At 37.5% G+C, this 21,081-nt stretch overlaps 1 protein-coding gene across 2 annotated transcripts in view; it reads left to right on the forward strand.

Annotated features, from left to right (window-relative positions):
• The window catches only part of Mkln1 (muskelin 1), a 289,313-nt gene that overhangs the window by 237,221 nt on the left and 31,011 nt on the right, over window positions 1-21,081 (forward strand). For both annotated transcript variants that reach the window (XM_042695879.1, XM_042695878.1), the window contains 3 exons: window positions 1,152-1,364; window positions 2,080-2,301; window positions 6,691-6,820. In XM_042695879.1, the coding sequence (XP_042551813.1) occupies window positions 1,152-1,364; window positions 2,080-2,301; window positions 6,691-6,820 (565 nt within the window). The remainder of the gene's footprint in view (window positions 1-1,151; window positions 1,365-2,079; window positions 2,302-6,690; window positions 6,821-21,081) is intronic.

Consider the following 21,081-nt stretch of genomic DNA (forward strand, 5'->3'; position numbering starts at 1 on the left):
GTTCTGTTGCATTCCTTTTTTTAGAATACTGCTTTTTTCGTGTGTTCTGTCTTGTTCTAGATACCGATAGTGATTTTTTTTGTCTGGCAGAACAGTCTTATTCATCAGACTTCCTGTTTCCTGTGCTTCAGTTTCATTATTTCTTTAGTAGGATATTAGCACATTAGTCACAATCACCTACAAAAATACAACTATTTTTCCTTTTTATCAAAACTTACTTGCAAAAGTGAGAATACAGTTCCACTTTTGGTGTTTTGGTGATTAATTGGAGATAAGTCTTACAGACTTTTCTGACTTCCTGACTTTCCTGGCTGCCTTTGAACTGTGATTCTCAGACTTCAGCCTCCTGAGTAGCTAGAATTACAGATGTGAGCCATTGACTTTTTTTTTTGGTTGATCATAGGGCTTGAACTCTGAGCCTGTGTGCTGTCCCTCAGCTCTTCAGCTTAAGACAAGCACTTTACCACTTGAGCCACAACACAACTTCTAATTTTCTGGTGGTTTATTGGAGATAAGAGGCTCATGGAGTTTCCTGCCCAGGCTGGCTTTGAACTGCAATCCTCAGATTTCAGCCTTCTGAGTAGCTAGGATTGTAGGTGTGAGCCACTGGCGCCTGGCTACAAATACTTTCTTCTACCTCTTTTATACTTTATTATGACAATTACAAAAAATGTTTTTAAAGACTAAAAATATCTTAAATAGGGAATTTAGTTTAATGCACAGATGACTAAAATATAATGGGGTATATAATAGAAGCCATATGGATATTATAAGCAGATGCCACAGGGTCCAAGTTTGTTCATCTCATCTTCCCTGAAAGGCTTTAAATATTTCTTTCTTTCTTTTTTTTTTTTTGGTTGGTCGTGGGCCTTGAACTCTGGGCCTGGGCGCTGTCCCTCAGCTCTTCAGCTCAAGGCCAGTGCTCTACCACTTGAGCTACAGTGCCACTTCCAAGGCTTTAAATATTTCTAGGGTAAAATTAACATCTACTGCTTTTGTTTTCTTTAAAAATTTAAGTCTAGTGTTGGACCCACATTACTGATTTCCTTTGAGTTCTGAGCAAATCTTTTAATGAAAGGTAACCCCCCAAAAAATAGCGTTTAATTTTATTGTTTGTTCTTTGACTCCCTACCCATTTTTCTTTTCCACAGAATGGTCCTAGTGCTAGATCATGTCATAAAATGTGCATTGACATTCAACGGAGGCAAATCTACACATTGGGACGTTACTTGGATTCCTCTGTGAGGAACAGCAAATCTCTGAAAAGTGATTTCTATCGTTATGACATTGACACAAACACATGGATGCTACTAAGTGAAGATACTGCTGCTGATGGCGGGCCAAAATTGGTCTTTGATCATCAGGTTTGTGCTATCATATCCAGCTCTGCATTGAGAAAGTGTCTTGCCTGAGCCACCAGCACCAACTTTCACAATTGATTTGTAAATGAACTATGGCATAATTCAAAGAAAATTAAATTTATAATGAATGAAAGGAAACAGAAGCCTTCACACTATAGAAGTCAGTCTAGAGACAGATTATTTACAAATGTCTTTTTATTTTACTGTTTTGAAATTATATAATTTGAAGAGTTTTATAAAGTACATTCAGCGATGAATAGCTGCAGTAGTCTTGCATATCTGCTTTCTTATTAAACAAGTAACATTATTAGGATGCTTTCCTAGAGTAGAAAGAATTTTCCTGTAAGTAGGATGAAAAGAAGGATTTGATTGCTATTCACTGATATACTCTGTTCAGTATTAAATCAACATGTCATATATCTTTTGTTGATTTGGGGAGAAGTTATTTCATGTCAAGAAAACAGTTTCTTAACATATTTAACTTGGATTAGAAGCCTCAAAACATACTTAGAAATCTATCCTGAATCTCTGTCATGAAGAGAGCTGGATTGTGGTATGGGTATATACTAACTAGAGCATGATATTTAAGGTCATGAAGGACTTATGGACAAAGTTCAGTTGGTGTTTTTGAAAATGTAAAACTACACACATTGGCTTAATTCTTGTAGATACGATTAGAATAAACTAAAACTAATAATGCATTCTCTTTTTCTGGTAGATGTGTATGGACTCAGAAAAACATATGATCTACACCTTTGGTGGCAGAATTTTGACATGTAACGGCAGTGTAGATGACAGCAGAGCCAGTGAACCACAATTCAGTGGCCTGTTTGCTTTCAACTGTCAGTGTCAGACCTGGAAACTTCTTCGAGAGGATTCTTGTAATGCAGGGCCAGAGGACATCCAGTCTCGGATAGGACACTGCATGCTATTTCACTCAGTAAGAATATACATTGGAGTATGTTGTTTTGTCATGTGTATCTTTATAGGAAAAGAAATGGTAAGATAGTTTTCAGTAAGGGATCAACGCTTTTCACTAGAAGTAAATGAGTAGTACTGCAGTGACAGAGAAAAAGGAAACTTTAACAGTGAATTGTTTGCTCTTTGAGACTCTTACTAACCTAATAGTTCCAAATTAGTTATTACCTGAATAATAATCTAGACAGCTTTATGAAGACCTTGATTGTTTATCCAGGTAGTGGGTAGCTATTGCACTTTCTAACAACTTTTTACTTACTGATTTTACTTAGCAGTTTAGGACAATTTTTTAATCTGTTACTTTCCCCTTTGCCTATTCTCCATTAAGCACACAGAATTAAGAATTAATTCTGGCTGGGCGTCGGTGGCTCATACCTTAATCCTAGCTACTCAGGAGGCTGAGATAGGAGGATCGCAGTTCAAAGCCAGCCTAGGCAGGAAACTCCTGTGAGACTCTTACCTCCAGTAAATGATTCAGAAAACCACAAGTGGCGCTGTGGCTCAAGTGGTAGAGTGCTTGTCTTGCGCTAAAGAGCTGAGGGACAGTACCCAGGCCCAGAGTTCAAGCCCCAGACCAACCAAAAAAAAAAAAGAATTCTATTGAATTAGTATTAAAGTTTCCAAAACCAACATAAAGTCTTTGCTTTACCTTTTTCAAGTGTTTTAATGCAGTCTGAGACTTTTGTGAACACAGCTGTTTAAAACAGTTTTATAAAACATTTTACAGCTTCCCTTTAATGTGTGTTTTAAACATGTTCTCTCTATACAGTAAAAAGAATAATAAGTTTCTGTGTATTCATCTATCAGTTTCAACAATAATTAATAATCTGCTCATTTTTCATACATTTACTATCCTTTGGTATTTCTTTGATGTTCGTAAGTTTATTCTTAAGTTGCATTGTGCTAAGAGTATTTTAAAGTAAATCTCAACTTTTAATAAATTGGTCTTACAGGGTCTGTGGCTTATATGCAAATATGCCATTTTATATAAGGGACTTAAACATCCTCATGAGCACCTAGAACTAATACTGTGCCTATATTGAAGGACAACTATATTACCTTAACAAACATTTTTAAAAATAAAATTTTATTATATGTAACCAAAATAAAAAAATTCTTAATATTAAGTAATACTGTCTGCTCTTGTTTTTTTCCTAATACAGAAAATAAATTTTCAAGGCAAGCACTCAACCACTGAACCAACTTTCCGGCCCAGAAAACAAATTTTCAGAGTTGGTTTGTTCTAACCAGGAATTCCCTCTTCCCCCGAAAAAATGAAATCTATATACTGCCTTATAGCTCTTAAATTTCTTGTAATCTGCAACACTAATCTCTTACACTATTTTTTCTCTCATCACAATTTACTTACTTGTTTAAAGAATCTGAGTCATTTGTACATTCTCACTTTGGCTGATTTTATCTTCATAGTGTCATTTAGTATATTCTACTACCTTCATACTTTCTACTAACTAGTGGTTACATGCAGAGGCTTGATTTTAGATTCAGCATCCTTTTGGGGAAGGCTAAGATAGAACATTCAAGAATACTTCATAAATATTCTGAGTTTAAAAATACCAGTAAGTGCCAGGTGCTGGTGGCTCACATCTGTAACCCTAGCTACCCCGGAGGCTGGCTGAGATCAGACCATCGCAGCTCAGAGCCAGCCCGGGCAGGAAAGTCCATAAGACTCCTATCTCCAATAACCACCAGAAAACTGAAGCGGCGCTGTGGCTCAACTGGTAGAGCGAGCGCTCAGGGACAGTCCCCAGGCCCAGAGTTCAAGCCCACAACCAACCAAAAAAATACCCAGGGCTGGGAAGGTGGCTCAGTGGTAGAGTGCTTGCCTTTCATGCATGAGGCCCTGGGTTCCATTCCTCAGCACCACATAAACAGAAAAAGCTGGAAGTGGCTCTGTGGCTCAAGTGGTAGAGTGCTAGCTGAATTGCTGAGGGACAGCGCCCTGGCCCAGAGTTCAGGCCCCACAAGTGACAAAAATTACCAGTAAGCATTTATGGCTAGTGTCTATACTTTTGATATGTTAGCCCGTACAGGTGTTAATCATCCTGATGGTTCATTTATGAGATTCCTATAATTTTTACTTAATGGTTATAGTAGCCCAATATTGATAATTATCTGGATTAATGAAGTAGTGATTTTGTTCTACTGATGTAATTTATTTTATATTTAAGAACTGTGACTCTACTTCATGAAGTATTTTTGGTTACCATATAGGGGAAATCATACTGTATAAATGATAAAAATGTATAATTTTTGTATTACTGTTCACATTAGTTAAATGAGGTTCTGAAGTTAACTGGTGAGGTTTTTAAATACATATACTTACGAACTCACAAATTTTTATGTATTTGATGTTTTGAAATTTAGTGCTGTCATTATTTTTTTTATGTTCTTCCTCACCCATATGTACAGGTTTCTTTTTTAGTGAGAGAAAAATTATAAAGTCATACTAATAAATGTACTTGAAATTAAATTTTTTTCTTAATAACTTTGATAACTTATTTGGTTAAAATTAAAATCCTACTTTATAACAGTACTATTTTATCACTTACTTTTGATTTTTTTTTTTTCTGGTCCTGGGGCTTGAACTCAGGGCCTGGGCTCTGTCCTTGAGACTCTTCATGTTCAAGGCTAATACTCTACCACTTGAGCCACAGCACTACTTCTAGCTTTTTCTGAATAGTTTATTGGAGATAAGAGTCTCACGGACATTTCTGCCTGGGCTGGCATTGAACTGTAATCCTCAGATCTCAACCTCCTAAGTAGCTAGAATTACAGGTGTAAGCCAGCAATGCCTGGCTTCAAAATTGTTTTGAAAATGACAGAATCATTAAGTACTGTATAAGATTGCTGATTTATTTTTTTGTTTGTGATTTAACCCATTACAAATGTAAAAAAAAAAACAAACCCTGTGAATTAAAGAAATCACTAAAAATGTTTCTCAGTATGATTATGATCCTTTGTGGTCATATCTTACGTGCCTAGGTTTATTTCTCTCTTTCTCTCTCATTATATTGCTTGCTTGAGCCAATTTTGCTTTAGCTATTTTTTTAGTTAGAATTTTAGTTATTTGCCTAGGGCCTACCTCAGGTTGCTCTATAGCTGGGATTACAGGTGTACAGCTTATTTTTTGAGATAGGGTCTTGCTAATTTTTTTTCATGGGCTGCTTTGAACTAGACTACTCCTGTATCTCCCCAACATGTTTTTTCTGTTAGTTTTGTTTTCTTATTAATATGGTTATAAAGTTTAAACCATAAGTCGAGATATTTTTGGAGGGCTCAGTTTTTTATCCCTGTGTTTTAGACAATAATTAAAAGGAGCTTTGTTTCCCCTCCTCTCCGCCTTATCCCCCCTCCATTAGTATTTTGTGTTTTGTTATTTTGGTGCCAGTTCTAGGGCTTTATCTCAGAGCTTGTGTGCTGTTCCTTAGCTGTTTCTTCCCTACCACTTCAGCCACAGCTTCATTTTAGCCTTTTTTTAGGCTTTCCTTCCTAGGCTGTCTTTGAACTGTGATCCTCCTAAATAGCTAGGATTACAGATGTGAGCCGCTGGTGCCCAACTTAATTAACCATCTTTTCCCCTGTTGATCATGGGGCTTGAACTCAGGGACTGGGTACTGTCCCTGAGCTCTTTTTGCTCAAGGCTACTGCTTTCCCACTTTGAGCCACAGCACCACTCTGGTTTTCTGGTGGTTAATTGGAGATAAGATTTTCATGAGGACTTTTTAGCTGAGGCTGGCTTCTAACTGTGACCCTCAGATCTTAGCCTCTGAGTAGCAAGGATTGATTACAGTTGTGACTACTAGCACCTGGCTTTGTTTTTGAATATTTTTTAATACTAATTTTATCATCAAGGTGTTATACAGAGTAGTTACAGTTACATAAGTAAGGTACTGAGTACATTTCTTGTCGAACTTATTACCCCCTCGTTTTTCTCCCTTTCCCTTTCCCTCTTCCCCCACCAAAGTTGTACAGATCATTTCCAGCATAGTATCTTTTGTAGCTTTTTAACTAGGTTTTGGTTTGTCCAAATAGTCATTCTCATATCTCCAACACATAAACACACATCCCTCCCTCCCCCCCCAAACACACATTTTCTTTCTTCATGTAGAAAGGTAGCAATTTGTATACATTATTCTGTATTTTGCTCTATTACTTTAATGTGTTATACTGAACAGTACCTATTAGTAGGACCTCTGTTCCTCCTTATTCTAGTTTAGTACTCATGGAAACGATCATAAAACTACTTTTGTAGAGGTCTATATTTGAAAGGATCATTCTGAAATAGCAGTGACAAATTTCTCCTGTTCTTTTTTTTTTTTTTTTTTTTTAGAAAAATCGTTGTCTGTATGTTTTTGGTGGCCAGCGATCAAAGACCTATTTGAATGATTTCTTTAGTTATGATGTGGACTCTGACCATGTGGACATAATATCAGATGGCACCAAGAAAGACTCTGGGATGGGTAAGACCATTTAGTGATTTCTTCTCTCATCCTTCAACTACTTTAGGTGAAAAACTGTAGCCTAGTTTCTTTTCTTTCTAACCATTCTTCACCCTTTATTTCTCTAATTACAATAATTCTGAATAAGGAAAATTAAATTTTCTAATTCTATCTGTTTAAAACATATGAATTGGTCTGGGAAGGTAGCTCAGCAGTACAGTGCATGCCTTGCAAGCATGAGGCCCTGGGTTCGATTCCTCAGCACCACATAAACAGAAAAAGCCGGAAGTGGCGCTGTGGCTCCAGTGGTAGAGCGCTAGCCTTGAGCTGAAGAGCTGAGGGACAGCGCCCAGACCCAGAGTTCAGGACCCATGACTGGCAAATAAAAAAACCAAAAAAACCCATATGAATTATGGCTCAGTGGGAGAGCTCCTGCTTAGCAAGAATGAAGCCCTTTCCCCACCAAAATAGTTCACTGTAAAAAATTATTTTCTTCAAGCAGAAAAACACTAAATTGTTTTCATCTGCTTATAGGGGAATAGACAGTATTTAAGATACTGCTTTCAGTATCTTACAGTATTACTACAGTATCTTAAATACTGTATTCTCCATTAACTAAGCCTTTCTATCTTCTGTTTTCACTATAATGAAATATAGATTATTTATTAGTGGGGTATATCTTTATTCTAAAGGAGATTTTTGTGTGATTGCTAATAATGTGAGTTTATAAGATCAGCACCTAAAAAGTATCTTCTCTAGTAATAAAGTGATTAGTTTGATCAGCTTAAGCTTATTGCCCTTGCATATAATAATTAGTGTCCTGTTGATTATTAAAGGTATATTTTTTTTGGTAATTTACACAGTTGTCCAATTTAGGAGTTCCTCTGCCTATGATTACTATATTCAGAAGAGTGGCTTTTATTAATGCCAAAGATTTAAATGCCTAATTTGAGCAATAGGAATAGAAATTACTCTTCCTTTTAGCTGTTATACATAAAATACATATTTTTCATGGCTCTTTTGCAAAGTAAAGATAATATGTGCAACAGTAATTTTTATACTCGTAATACAATGATCCCTCACCTGTTGTGGAAGTTAATTCCAGAGACTCTATGATAGGTAAAAATCTCAGGTAGCAGTGTTAGCTAGGCGTCCCTTACTATATCACGGTTCACTTATGGCTACTTCACAAGGTCTCTGGGACATAACTCACACAGTAGGTGAGGGAATCACTATTTGCATATTAAAAAAAAAAACACATAAGATACAGTGAAGCCGCAATGTGAACTGCAAGATAGCAAGGGATGCCTTGTATTAACAAATTCAATAAATAATACAACATTACTTTTTGTGCCAATAGTGTAGCCTACTTTATGCAGTTTCATGTTGTGAATGCTCAGACTTCCTGTATGTATGGTATATTTCAGTTTGAGTATTCCTCAACATCTGTGGTTTTTCTCAATGATGATCTCTGTGGGACCATGTGCCTTCAGATTCCAAGAGTCTACATGATGATAGAGCTGAGATTTAAGAAATTGAGTGCAGAGAATACGTGCTTTCTATCATACTGAACTACTACTGAAAAACAAGTGGCTAACAAAATAATTTTTTACTGTAATTAGGCCTGAATGACTATTATTTGAAAACAGTCATCTTTACATAGTAATTTTCCACTTATTATAATGCCATAATCATGGTTATAGCTAATTTAGAGCTGGCAAACTGTGGCAGTTGTTCATTTTGTAATACTTTAATAGTAGAAAATTTTAAAAATGTAGAATGATACAAAAAAAGGTGTGTCAAAGCATCTTGAGATAATCTATTAACATTCTGGTATATTGCCTTCTTCTAAAATGTTATTGTAGCTGGGTACCAGTGGCTCATACTTTGAATCCTTGCAACTTAGGAGAATGAATTCAAAGAGTCGTGTTTATAAGGCAGTCTGGACAGAAAAGTCCATGGAATTCTTCATCTCTAACCAACCAATAAAAAGCAGAAAGTGGAGCTGTGGTTCAAAAATTCATGGACCACGCTCAGGCTCTGAGGTCATGCCTGGGACTGCCAAAAAAAAAAAAATTGTGTCTGTGTAAATTTTGTCACAGTTCTTATTTTTTTGCAATGTTATAGGTTATTTATAATAATGATTTAAAAATATGGATTTATTACTATGAACCAGGTAATAGTACAAAAGACAAGTAGATATATTCCTTAATTATTGCTATAAATTATTACATTCACAATCACCATTTTTGCTGTGTGTTGTTCTTAATTTAAAGTAATTATCCCGTAGTGTAGATAAAGTCATTCCTTATTTTATAATATAGGTTAATTGTCTTAACTAGCATCTGTCTTAGTCCTTCCTTCCCTACATAGTTCATTGTTTTCTATGTTCCAAGATTAGAGTACCTGGTGAGCAAACATGAGGCCCTGAGTTCAAGCCTCAGTACCACTAAAAAGTGCTTGGTAGTTTTTGCTTGTTGTTTAAAATCTCTTATTTCTGCTTGTACGTAGGTCCAAGTCAGAACTCAGCCTGACTTCACTGTTCGTTATGCTAAGCTGTAGCTTAGTTTTCTAATCCCGTTCTTTGTAGTTACTCCAGTGTTAAATAGCCACAGAATATTAAACCTTATGGCCAGGTCAGTAATTAAAATGTATAGCTCGTTTTAATTATTAGCATAATTACAGGTGTCACCTGACAATATAAACTTGTCTTTGCTTTTCAAAAACTAAAAAACTAAGGGATACAGGTATTTTACTCAGAATTTCTTTCTTTTTTTTTTGCGGGGGGAACATGCTTGAACTCAGGATATATGCACTACCTGTAGCTTTGTTTTTTGCCCAGAGTTGGTGCTCTAGCACTTAAATCACAGCTCTAACTCTGGCTCTTTGCTGGTTAATTAGAAATAGGAGTCTCAAAGACTTTTCTTCCCAAAGCTTTGAACCACAACCTTCAGCTCTTAGCCTCCTGAGTAGCTGGCATTACAGGCAGCTAGGATTTATTAAAGAATATTTAGTATTCAATACTCCAAATCTTCTAAAAATCATACTGGATTAAGTTGTAGACTATTCAGAAAACCTCCCATCGGGATTATATTGTATCATATTGTCCTGCTATAGACTAACCCTCATTTTTACCTCATCTATATATTTATATTTTATCTTCCTACACTAGTGCTTATTTTGTAAGACATGTAAGATTGAACAGTTCTTTTAAGAATGAGGCAGGATAGTATTTAAATTCCCACTTCATTACATATTCTTAGAAAACATCTATTTTTTTCTATTATGTAGATTGTAGCTTTTTGAACTGTTTTTGAACTGTTTTTCTAAAGCCTTTTTACTACAGTAAATTACTATAATTTGAGATGGACTTAACACATAATTACTGTGTTTATAATTCACTAATGAGAGTTATTTTATTAAAACTGCATTTACAATGTGAAGTTCGATTTGTATTTTTTGAAATCATGAAACAAATTTGCTTGAACTATTGAGATGGCCAATTAGAGACAATGTATTTCTAAGAGTCAAATTGCTGTTGCTTATAATAATTTTGTATGTGTCAGATATTATAATATTAAGTTATTGCTTGTTACAATTATTTATTTTATTTAACGATTTTCATGACTTTTTGGGTGCTTGTTATAATTATTTAAATATAATGTCTTAGATTTAATATTTCAGGATCTGAAGGAACTTTTAACTTATTTTTTTAACTTGACTGTAACAGTTTTGTTCTCCCTTCAGAAATTACAATTTAAATCAATGGATTGGCAGCTGCTTAGAAAGGATTTATTAGCAGTTTGTCTGACACATACATAATTACATCAAAATTCAGCACATCTAACATTTGGGTTTATATCTGAATAACTTTTGGCAATAAGGCTGTGAACACAAGGATTTCAGACTCCCCATATGTAAGCGCTGTATTTAACTCTAATTGTGGATTATTATTGGGGATGATCTGTTACAGAGCTTCATGATTGGCTGTAGATTACTTTTGCAAATCTGTATTTATTCAGTGTAAGAAACATGTGGAGCTTTCACCATTGGACAGATGTTATGCATTGGTGATAGGGAACTCTACAACCTTACTCCGTTTTATGATAGTTAACATGTTTACTTGTTTTGTTCCTTAAATTCTGTCAACTCTCTTTTTCCCACACCTGTCACTGTTTATTCCATTCTGTTCTAATAGTTTTAGAATAGTTTGGTATAATTGAAGGAATGATGAATTAAGAATCAAAAATCTTGATCTCTCTTCATCTGGGTCTTCCATTCATCATCATTCTGCTACTTTGGGAAAATTGTGTAACTTCCAGACCTGCTTATTCATTGGAAAATGAAGGGTCTGGACCAATTGATCCTAAAGCTTTATCTATCTCAAACTTTGATATTAAACTTCATTTCCTTCTATTAGGCTATGAAACTAAAATAGGAAGGCTGTGTGAGTTATGTCTATTAAGATTTAATTTATCCATAAATGTTCTCATGAAAGCCTTAAAAACAAAATGTTATTTTAATTTTGGCCCTAAAAATGTACTTACTGTGCTTCTTGGAGTTAAAAGTAAATAATGTAGTAAGTTCTTATGATTTTGACCCTGTTTTAGACATGGATTTTGATCTCAAAGGTCAAAATCTTTTAAAATCTTGACCATTTAAGCAGACTGAAGCTAGTGATTTTCTATCATTAATTTATTACTGAGCTAGGAATGATAATTCTTAATTTTCAATGAAACTAGGTTTTATTTCTGTTTGTATGTATATTTAAAGCAACTAAATATAGTAATAATTGTCCTCCTACTATATTGTACTACTATATAATAATTATTTTCCTCCTATATTATACTCCTATATAGTAATAATTTTCCTCCTACTATATTGTTAGAGTAGAAGCTTTCTTGGTTACAAGCTTATGAAAATATTTAATGTTTTTAAAATAAAAATTATTTACAAGTGGAGATGCAGCTGCTGCTGCTGCAACCAATATCACTGCTACCACTGTGGCTGTAGTCTCTCAGTGGTGAAGGACGTAGACAAGGTGGGCTGTTAGGCTACAGCCTGAACAGTGGGGACTGCTGCTACCATGTCTGACACAAGGGGACAGCAAAAGTCTACTCTGAAGGAAGACTGAAAGTGTCCACTGAGGCCAGGACAAGAGCCAGTTGGCTCTGTTTGTGTGGGGGAGGGGCCATTACTTGAAGTTCTGTACAGTGGAATGGATCCCTGCCCATGGAACCAAGGATAGAAATGTATTGTATGGAGGGTAGAGCCATGAAGTAAGACACAAAATTATTAAGGACCTTGGCAGACCTGGACAGTAATTTAGTTTTTGGGCTGACCAGCTTTAGGAACTAGTAGGAAGTATTGGAAAGACAGCAAAGCTATCATGCCATTTAGCCTTTGGAAATGAAAGCAGTTTTATCTTTGGTACAGAAAAGAGGAGTCACCAACTACAGAATTACATGCCTCTGTTCAGATGAGCTGGGATCAGTTTGTAGTTAACTTTCATGAAGATCTGGATCATAGTCAAAAGAGGTTGACCATTGCTGCTGGAAGTTGAGGGCTCCTAGAAGAATGGCAAGAGCAGCTAAGGTTACAGGTATCACTCACATACCAAGCTGCTTCTATAAGAATGGTGTCTTGCAGATTTTTCTGTCATGAGTGGCTCAGCCATGGAGAAGAAGTAAATCCTTCAGTTTCCATCATCTGGGATAAATGCAAACATTGGGTGAGAAGATCTGGCTTTGAACTAAGATCCTCCTGACTCAGCTTCCCAAGTAGCTAGAAATACAGGCACTCGCTACAGAGACGAGTGGGTCATTTGGAAATCCTAGTGAGAGAGAACAAAATAGAATTTTAAAGACAAATCAGTCCGAGTCTGAATGCCTTCTGTTAGGGCAACTCTGTAGCCATGTCCCTGATTTCCAAGTGGTTGTGTTAAAACCTACAAAAAGGTGCTTCCCTATATGCAGCAAAGGATTAGAGCAAGGCACCCAGCTAGAGCTGGTTCCCTCTAGTAGGTTGGGCTGAAGAGGGGAGGGGCTACAGATACAGATGTCACTGGGCCTCCAAGCATTCTGCCTGGATCATAAGATTCTGGCCACAGCTCTATTTTTTCATGTCTCATTCTAACCAATGGGATACAAGAATTAAGGCCTTGACCACATTCCATGCTGCCTACTAGCACTGATAGTCTCCTCTTCGTACATCACTACCAGTGGTTGAGAGAAGATGCTACACGATGATAGAGTCAAGCTAATTTCAAAGATATAGTAGCAAATAGTCATAGTTGGTAGTGATTACAAGAATAAGGAAGTTCCAGAGAGCCTGGAAATGTGGCCCCACTCACTTTCCTTATGCCAGTGCTGGACAAACAAAGTGGAAAAAAAAAATAGCTTCAGCAAAGAAACTACTGCAAGAATACATACATCTGGAGGAGCCACAGAATACAAGAAAAAGAAGAATATTAAAAAGGGAAGTAACAACAAGACAAACACCACTGTGAACAGTAATTTAAATGAGGATGTGACTAAAGGCCATGCAAACCCTGAGCCTTCCCCTCCATTGAGCCCTGCCAGAGCTATCAGTCAAGAATATCACTGGTCCCAGTAACACCAAGAACTTGGAATGGCACTGCTAAAACCTGGTGCTTGTCTTGGACTCCAGCAGAATGCAAAATCAGCAACTCTACAGTGAAATGGAACAATCAAAGCAGGAAAAGAAAGACCTGCAGGAGCAACTGGGAAAAAGACAATGAGAAGATGACTTTGTGCAGGAAGCAATAAAAACTGCTGGAGCTCCACAAGCCATCAATACAGATGTTGATTTCAGAAAAATGTGATTTACAATCTGCTCTGACCCAAAGCAGCAGGTGGCCAATGAAAGAGAACTGAAGCATTTGGGTCTTCCAGCCACCTGCAGGTTTTGCAACAGCCTGTTGCAGAGCTAGAGTTCTGCAGTTTCCACCACACAGAATGAGGCTGGCAAGAACAACCTAGAATTCATTAAAGCCCTGAATGAAGTGAAGCTGCAGTTCCAGGAAAATGCAGAAGCTATGACAGCCTGGAGGAAGAGAACATTGAGCTGCAGGAGAGGCTGAGAGTGCTCCTGATTACAGAAAACCGACATGAAAATTAAAATTCACAAGTTACAGTAAGCACTAGTGGCGCAGGCAGAGATGGAAAGACAACTAGACAACATGAAAGAATTGATAACAATTAAATTGGGAGGGAGACAACTTTGTGGAGGACCTGAGAGTGTAGAGTTCCAGGTGGAAAGGTCCAGCAGCTCCTGGAGCAGATAAGCCAACTGAGAGAGGAGAAAGCAAAGGGTGAAGTAAGTGTTAGGCCAAGACCAACCTGGTGGAACTGGGAAAGCAGGTGTCAGAGCTGCCTTCCCTCCAGTCCCCTATAGGACCATCTCAGGCTGAGCAGCAGCTGCAGGCCCAGGCCCTCCAGTAGCAGAAGGAGCTCAAGAACCTGGATCAACTTGCTGAGGAGGATTGGCATAAGGTCCTCAAGACAGTGGAAAAGAAACATGAGACAATGAGATGCATGCTTGTGCAAACTGAGAGCTGAAAGATCAGCTTCAGGAGCCTTCCAGAGGCTGAATGGTGAGCAGCTTGTGCAGACAAACCTGCAGGAGAAGCTAGGCTAGCTAGAGAAATTAGAAGGAAAAGAGATGGCTGAGCTAAAGAGCCAAACAGCTCAGAATCTGCAGGAGCTACATGACCAGTACCTTGCCCACCTGCAGGAGCTCAGGGACACCTAATGAGCAGCTCAACACCTCTGATCAGAAGCTGATCTTAAAGGACACCCTCCCTGCGGCAATACCTGATAAGGCAGGCCCAGCTGTTGAAGCAGGAGCAGGTGCAGAGCAAATTGGGGGCCCAGATAGAAAATGAAAAGTTACAGAACACTCTGAAGTGCCTAGAAGCAACAAGACATCAGAATGAGCAGCTGCAGGCCCAGCTGAGCTTTCGGACTTTACTTAGGGAAGGTGAAGGAATGAGCAAAGAAGAAAAGAAGTGTGAGGCAGCAACTGCCCCTGATGTGACTGTCTCAGAAGATGAAACCAACCCACAAACTATGTGGGATTTTTACCTTGAACCATTTCTGAATAAAAGAAAAGAAAGCTCTGCTGGCAGCTGCAGGAGCAGGAATCACACTGTGGATGCCTGAGTGACCTGGCAGCCCAGTGCCAAAGAAAGCTGGAGCACCAGGCTCTCTTCCCCAAGAGCTGTATCTTTGGCCTATTTAGGAAGGGGAAGTAGGACACCAAGAAGAAGCTGAAAATCTGCTGTTTGCATAACCTGCCTGACAAGGTGGACTACCAGAATCAAATGGATGACCTCCAGCATCTGTAAGGAACAGATGGAAGGGAAGTAGTGCTGTAGCTTAAGAGGTAGAGCGCTTCCTTGAGCTGAAGAGCGCAAGGACAGCGCCCAAGCCCAGAATTCAAGCCCCACGACCAACCAAAAACAAAAGAACAGGTGGAAGTCCTGGATAAGCTGTATCAGGAGAAAGCTGAATATGTCAGCTAGCTATCCCAGAAGGAGAAGGAGCTGCAGGAGTTGCTGTTTTGTCTTGCAGGTAAGGGCACAGAGTAGAAGGGTAAGATGCTGGCAGCTTCCCAGACTCTTGCTGCTAAGAACACCTCAGAGCTTTCTGGCCCCAGAAAGATGGAAATTATAGAGGAACAGCAAGGTTTTTGAAGACAACATGAAGCCTGTCCATGAAGAGGCTAGGGTGTCTGGACGCCTGGAAAACCCTACTACAAAGCAAATAGTGTGGTGCTGCTGCCTGATAGCCGGCACTACCAAGAGCCTGTAGGCTTGGGTGACGAGCCCAGCCTTCCTTCTACAAAACTGAAAGAAATGATGAGTTTGGGATGATTAATATATAAAGACCTGGCCTGCTATCGTCTAAAATGTACTTTGGGCATGAGAGCTTAATTATAATGGGCTTGTGGGAGAAAAGGGATAACTATAAGCCAGACAAGAGCAGAGGCTGCTGGGAGGTTGCCCAAGCTCTAGTCCATTGGTTACCAAGGAAGAGACCTAGATGAGGTTTACTATAGTCAGTTCTTTACAAAGAAAGGTAGGCAGCAATACCATAATTTACTATTTCATAGTAGTGATAGTTATTATTTTATGGCAGGCAGCAATGCCATAATTTACTATTTCATAGTAGTGATAGTTATTATTTTATGGCATACTTTAGTAATATAATTTCATAACATTCATTTTTATCAAAAGCTTATATTGCAGTATTGTGTACATTATATTATTTCATGTTAGATATTGGTACATTTATGGTATAGTCAGTTGTGTTTTCAAAATATACTAAGCTCTGTACCAGGAATAATAAATTTTGTTTCAATACTAAAGGCCATAATGAGGATATTGAGATGAGAAAACAATAAAAACCATAGAAACCAAGAAAAATTCCTTAATGCTGGAAGTTTGAAGAAAAAACTGTGAGTAGAACAATTGGAGATGTGCTATAATTGCAAAACACTTAACCATATGGAGTACAGAATTTTAATCCAAAAGGAATATAGTATATCACAAATCAATATTTTTTCAGTGCAGCATACTGCAATGGTACATGTTGGTTATTCTTGAACAAAATATTTAAAAGTAAATATGAGTGGATTAAAATTCACCTTTAAAAACAAACATGAAGAGGCTGGGAAGGTGGCTCAGTGGTAGAGCGTTTTCCTTGCATGCATGAGGCCCTGGGTTCAATTCCTCAGCACCACATAAGCAGAAAAAAAAAGCTGAAAGTGGCGCTGTGACTCAAATGGGTAGAGTGCTAGCCTTGAGTTGAAGAGCTGAGGGAGTTCAGGCCCACAACCGGACCCAAAACAACAACAAACAAAGAAACAAAAAAAAACATGAAGCCTTGTGCTAGTAGCTGTGTAGTCTTAGCTACTTAAGAAGCTGAGCTCCAGAGCCACTATGATTCAGAGCCACCCAGGACAGACAAGTCTAAAAGACTCCATCTCCAAAACCACCAGGAAAATATTGGGGTAGAGGTGTGGCCTCAAGTCGTAGAGCACTAGCTGAGAACGAAAGCCAAGCAAGCCGGAGGCTTGATACTAGGAGAGAGGAAGTGGGGTGGGGAGGGAGGTGGGGAACAAACCAGACCATGGACAAAAACTAAAGATAATTTTGAAAAAAGAAAAGTATTATCTCTACCAGAAATTTATAACATGGCAGTTTGGTACAGATTAATGGAATAGAGCAGGTAATATAAAAATACCCCCAATAGGCTGGTGCTGATGACTCATGTATAATCCTGTGTAACTGTTTGGGGAGGATCATGATTCAGTCCTGTCCCAAAGGTTAAAGAGACCCTTTCTCAATTAAGAGCTGGACTTGGTGGTACACACTTATACACTTGGTATCCCAGCTACAGTATATAGCCTAACATAGGGGATCAAAGATGTAAGAATCTATATCAAAAATAATTATTTAAAAAAAAAAAAAAAAAGCAAAACTGCGGTTGGAGGTTTGGCTTAGCCTTAAGCGCATTTGCCTAATAAGCACGAGGCCAACAATTCAAACACCTAGCGTGCGCGCACACACACAACTTAATATATGGTAAAGTTGGCATTTCCAATCCGAAAGGGAAAATAGATAGCAATAAATGACATTGATACTTCACTTGAGTTGCCATTTTAAAATAATGGAAAAATCTGAATCCCTATATTAAAAAAAATACTTCATAGACTTGTTTTATACTTAAGAAACAAAATTATGATGGTATTTGTTTCTAGTAATTTAGGATTAAGAAAAGACCTTTTCAAACATGCCATAAAACCTGAAAGTCATAAAGAAATTAAGTTTGATTCTTTGAAATTAATGTTACTGAATATGAGTACTTAAAATATCAAATAGCAAATGACTAGCAACTCATATGAAGGTTGGTGTTCTACTATAATCAGAAGGGTCTTACAAGTCAGTAAGAAGGGGTAATCTCGTAGTACAATGGCAAGTGACATGAATAGATACTTAAAAGAAAAACATACCCAGCACTGGTGGCATAAGCCTATAATCTTAGCTACTCAAGAGGGTGACATTTGAGGACTGTAGTTCATAGCCAGCTGGGCAGGAAAGTTTGTGAGACTCCTATCTCCAGTTAACCACCAGAAAACTGGAAAAGCTCAGGGATAGCACCCAAGCTCTGTGTTCAAGCCTCACAACTGACAATAAAAAAAGAGCATAATTCAAATTTGCTTACATAAAGATGCTCTACTTTATTCATAATTCTAAAAATATAAATAAAATATAACATTAAAAGAAAATGTTGACTGGGTACCAGTGGCTCAAGCCTACAATCCTAGCTCCTTGGGAGGCTGAGATCTGAGGATCACAACAGTTTGAGGCCAGCCTGGGCATGAAAGACTGTTAGACTCTTCAGTTGACCACCAAGAAGTCAGAAGTGGAGCTATGACTCAAATGGTAGGGTGCTAGCCTTGAGCAAAAACGCTCAAGGACCACTCCCAGATCCTGAGTTCAAACTCCAGGGCTGGCACAAAAAATCAAGAATGTTAGCATGGTCAGGAGGTAGCAGACATCATCTTCTACCTTGAGTAAAGTGGAAATCACTTGCTTCTTTTTTCATAGCATCTTATCATTATGCATTAAAATATGAAATATATTACTTTCTCTGTGACAAGCATTTTGTGAAAAGCATGTATTCTGATCACATAGTTGCACAGATGTATTTTAAAAATGAGATGTACCAAGATGTATTGCATTGTTGTTTGAAAGGAAAAAAATTGGGAACAATTTTAAATGTCCACCAATTTATTATTTGATTATCCACTGGTTAAATTGTTGATCCATTCAATGAGATTTATTATTTGTAGGTTAACACATGTGAAATAATTCTCCCCCACACTACTGCCCATTAGAAACGTAGTACCGAAAAAATGGCCTTGTTTTCTTCTTGGGAAGAAAATGAGTACTGAAGACTGTATTAATAGTTACAGCATTTAGAATGAAAATCTTTTTTTTATTTTTGACCTTTTTATTCAATCTAGTTTTCATTTTCATTTTTATAATTGTAGCTATAAATTGAATAGTACTTAGCCAAAATAGCAAACTTAACACAGGCTAAATGCCCTTATCCAAAATCACTCTGGAGAAGTAATCATAGTCCTCAACTCTCTAGTATATTGATCCATTTACATGGAGTTAATACTTACCTTTTTCCTGTAGAATCAAGTAACGGTAGCCTATTCTGCTACTGTCAGTACCCAATGACAGTGCAGAAACCCTATTGGAGTTTAGTTGGTGAAAACAGATGTGAATTGACTACCTATTCTCAGTAGTTCATTTCTTGTCTTCCCTGCAGTCCAAAAAACTGCCTTTACTTCATACCAAAGGATTTTATAAAAGGAGACCAAAGCGGCAAATGAATTCTTTTTTGCTTACTCTTCACTACTTTCTGGCTCCACCCTCTCCCCCCCCCCCCCCAACACACACACATTTTCCTTAAATTCATTCACTGATAACTTATGCCAGTTCAAGCCTGATCTCCAAGGCCCTCCCAAGTATATCTCTTCTGAAAGAATAGCTGGTTTTCTTTAAAGAAAAAAAAATAGATCAATATACTAAAGAGTTAAGGACTATGATTACTAAAAAGAATCAATACATAATCTAAAACTATGTTATTAAAGTAGGTGAATCAAGATTTTAAGACAAATTACATTGCCTTTTAGAATCAGATCTCTTACCCTCCAGAAATTTGCTAAAATGAGAAACACAAAGGAAAAATATCTGCTAAATGCTTTCAAGACCTTTTTAAAAACATGGATGAAGTTGTTCCTAAAACCACATATATGTGACTCTACCAGAAAAATGATATTGTAGACATCAAAGCTATTAGATAAGGCTCAAAAAGAAATCCTCCACAAATATTATTATGGAAAAACTGAGAGTCTGCGGTGCTACTTAGCATTCTTTTGGCATTGTTATAAACAAGTGAAAGATTCTTGCCAAGAGAATTAATGTGTCCGGACATTCAAGCACTTTTAAGAGCCAAGATAGGTTCCTGAAATGCATGAAAAAAAAATGATGAGAAAAAGAAGAAAGCCAAAGAGAAAGCTATCAGGTTCAACTGAAGTTCCAGCCCAGAGAAGCACACTTTGGAAGAACAGGAAGGAGTGTGAGGTGTTAGAAATCTCTTCTCTATGAAATGAGCAAACAACAAACCCTCTGGACTTTTTAAATATCCCATCTATAAGGGAAGCACAGAGACTAGGTACAATGATAATACACTTTTCATCCCAGGTACATGAGGAAGTACGTACAGGAATGAGACCCTCCCTTGGAAATAACCAAGGCAGAAGAGGGCTGGAGCTGTGACTTTAGTAGTAGAGTACCTTTAAATACCAGGCACTGGGTTCAAACCCCAGTAATGGGTGAAAAATCATAAAAGAACAACCAAATGGATCTGTCAGATATAAAAATATAACTAAGTAAAGATGAAACTCCTGACTTTTTCTGCTTATGTGGTGCTGAGGAATCGAACCCAGGGCTTCATGCATGTATGGCAAGCACTCTACCACTGAGCCACCTTCCCAGCCCTGTGAGACACTCTTATCCTCAATAAATCACGTGAAAACCAAAAGTGGCGCTGTGGCTCAAGTGGTAGAGTGTTAGCCTTGAGCTAAAGAGCCCAGGGGCAGTGCCCAGGCCCAGAGTTCAAGCCCCAGGACCAACAGAAAAAAAAAAAAAACTAAAATCAATTGAAAGACTAGAATGAACACTTTTCCATAAAAATTAGGGAAAAAATAAAGAGGTAGAAAAATGTATAAGAAAAAGAAACAAAATAGTTAAGCAAGTGACAACACTTTACATGAATTCCAGAAAGAAATAAGAATTTTAAAGTTGGATTAATTAAGTAATAGAATTTGATGTCTCAGAATTCAAAATCAGGGAAGAATGTCAGGCTTGGAATCCCAGCCCACACTTCGGGTCTCACATTGGAGGCTAGCTTGGGCAGCCTAGTAAGATACCATCTCAAAAATAAGCCAAACAAGACAAAGGTCAGAAGGTTTCAGGGCCTACTAAATAAGACAATTAGGAAAAAATGCATATTTCTGCATATTTATGAATATCAAAAACTGATTTCAGGGAATGACCAGGGGAACAGAAAGTAGATAGTTATCAGGTGATTCAATAACAGTATTGAATAAGAGAAGACACTAAAGCTAAAAATCTACCCTAGGAAAACAACTTTGAGACAAGAAATTTAAATTCTCTT

The sequence above is a fragment of the Dipodomys spectabilis genome, unplaced genomic scaffold (genome assembly GCF_019054845.1).
Source record: "Dipodomys spectabilis isolate Male_0828 unplaced genomic scaffold, ASM1905484v1 ptg000197l, whole genome shotgun sequence".
NCBI classification, from domain to species: domain Eukaryota; kingdom Metazoa; phylum Chordata; class Mammalia; order Rodentia; family Heteromyidae; genus Dipodomys; species Dipodomys spectabilis.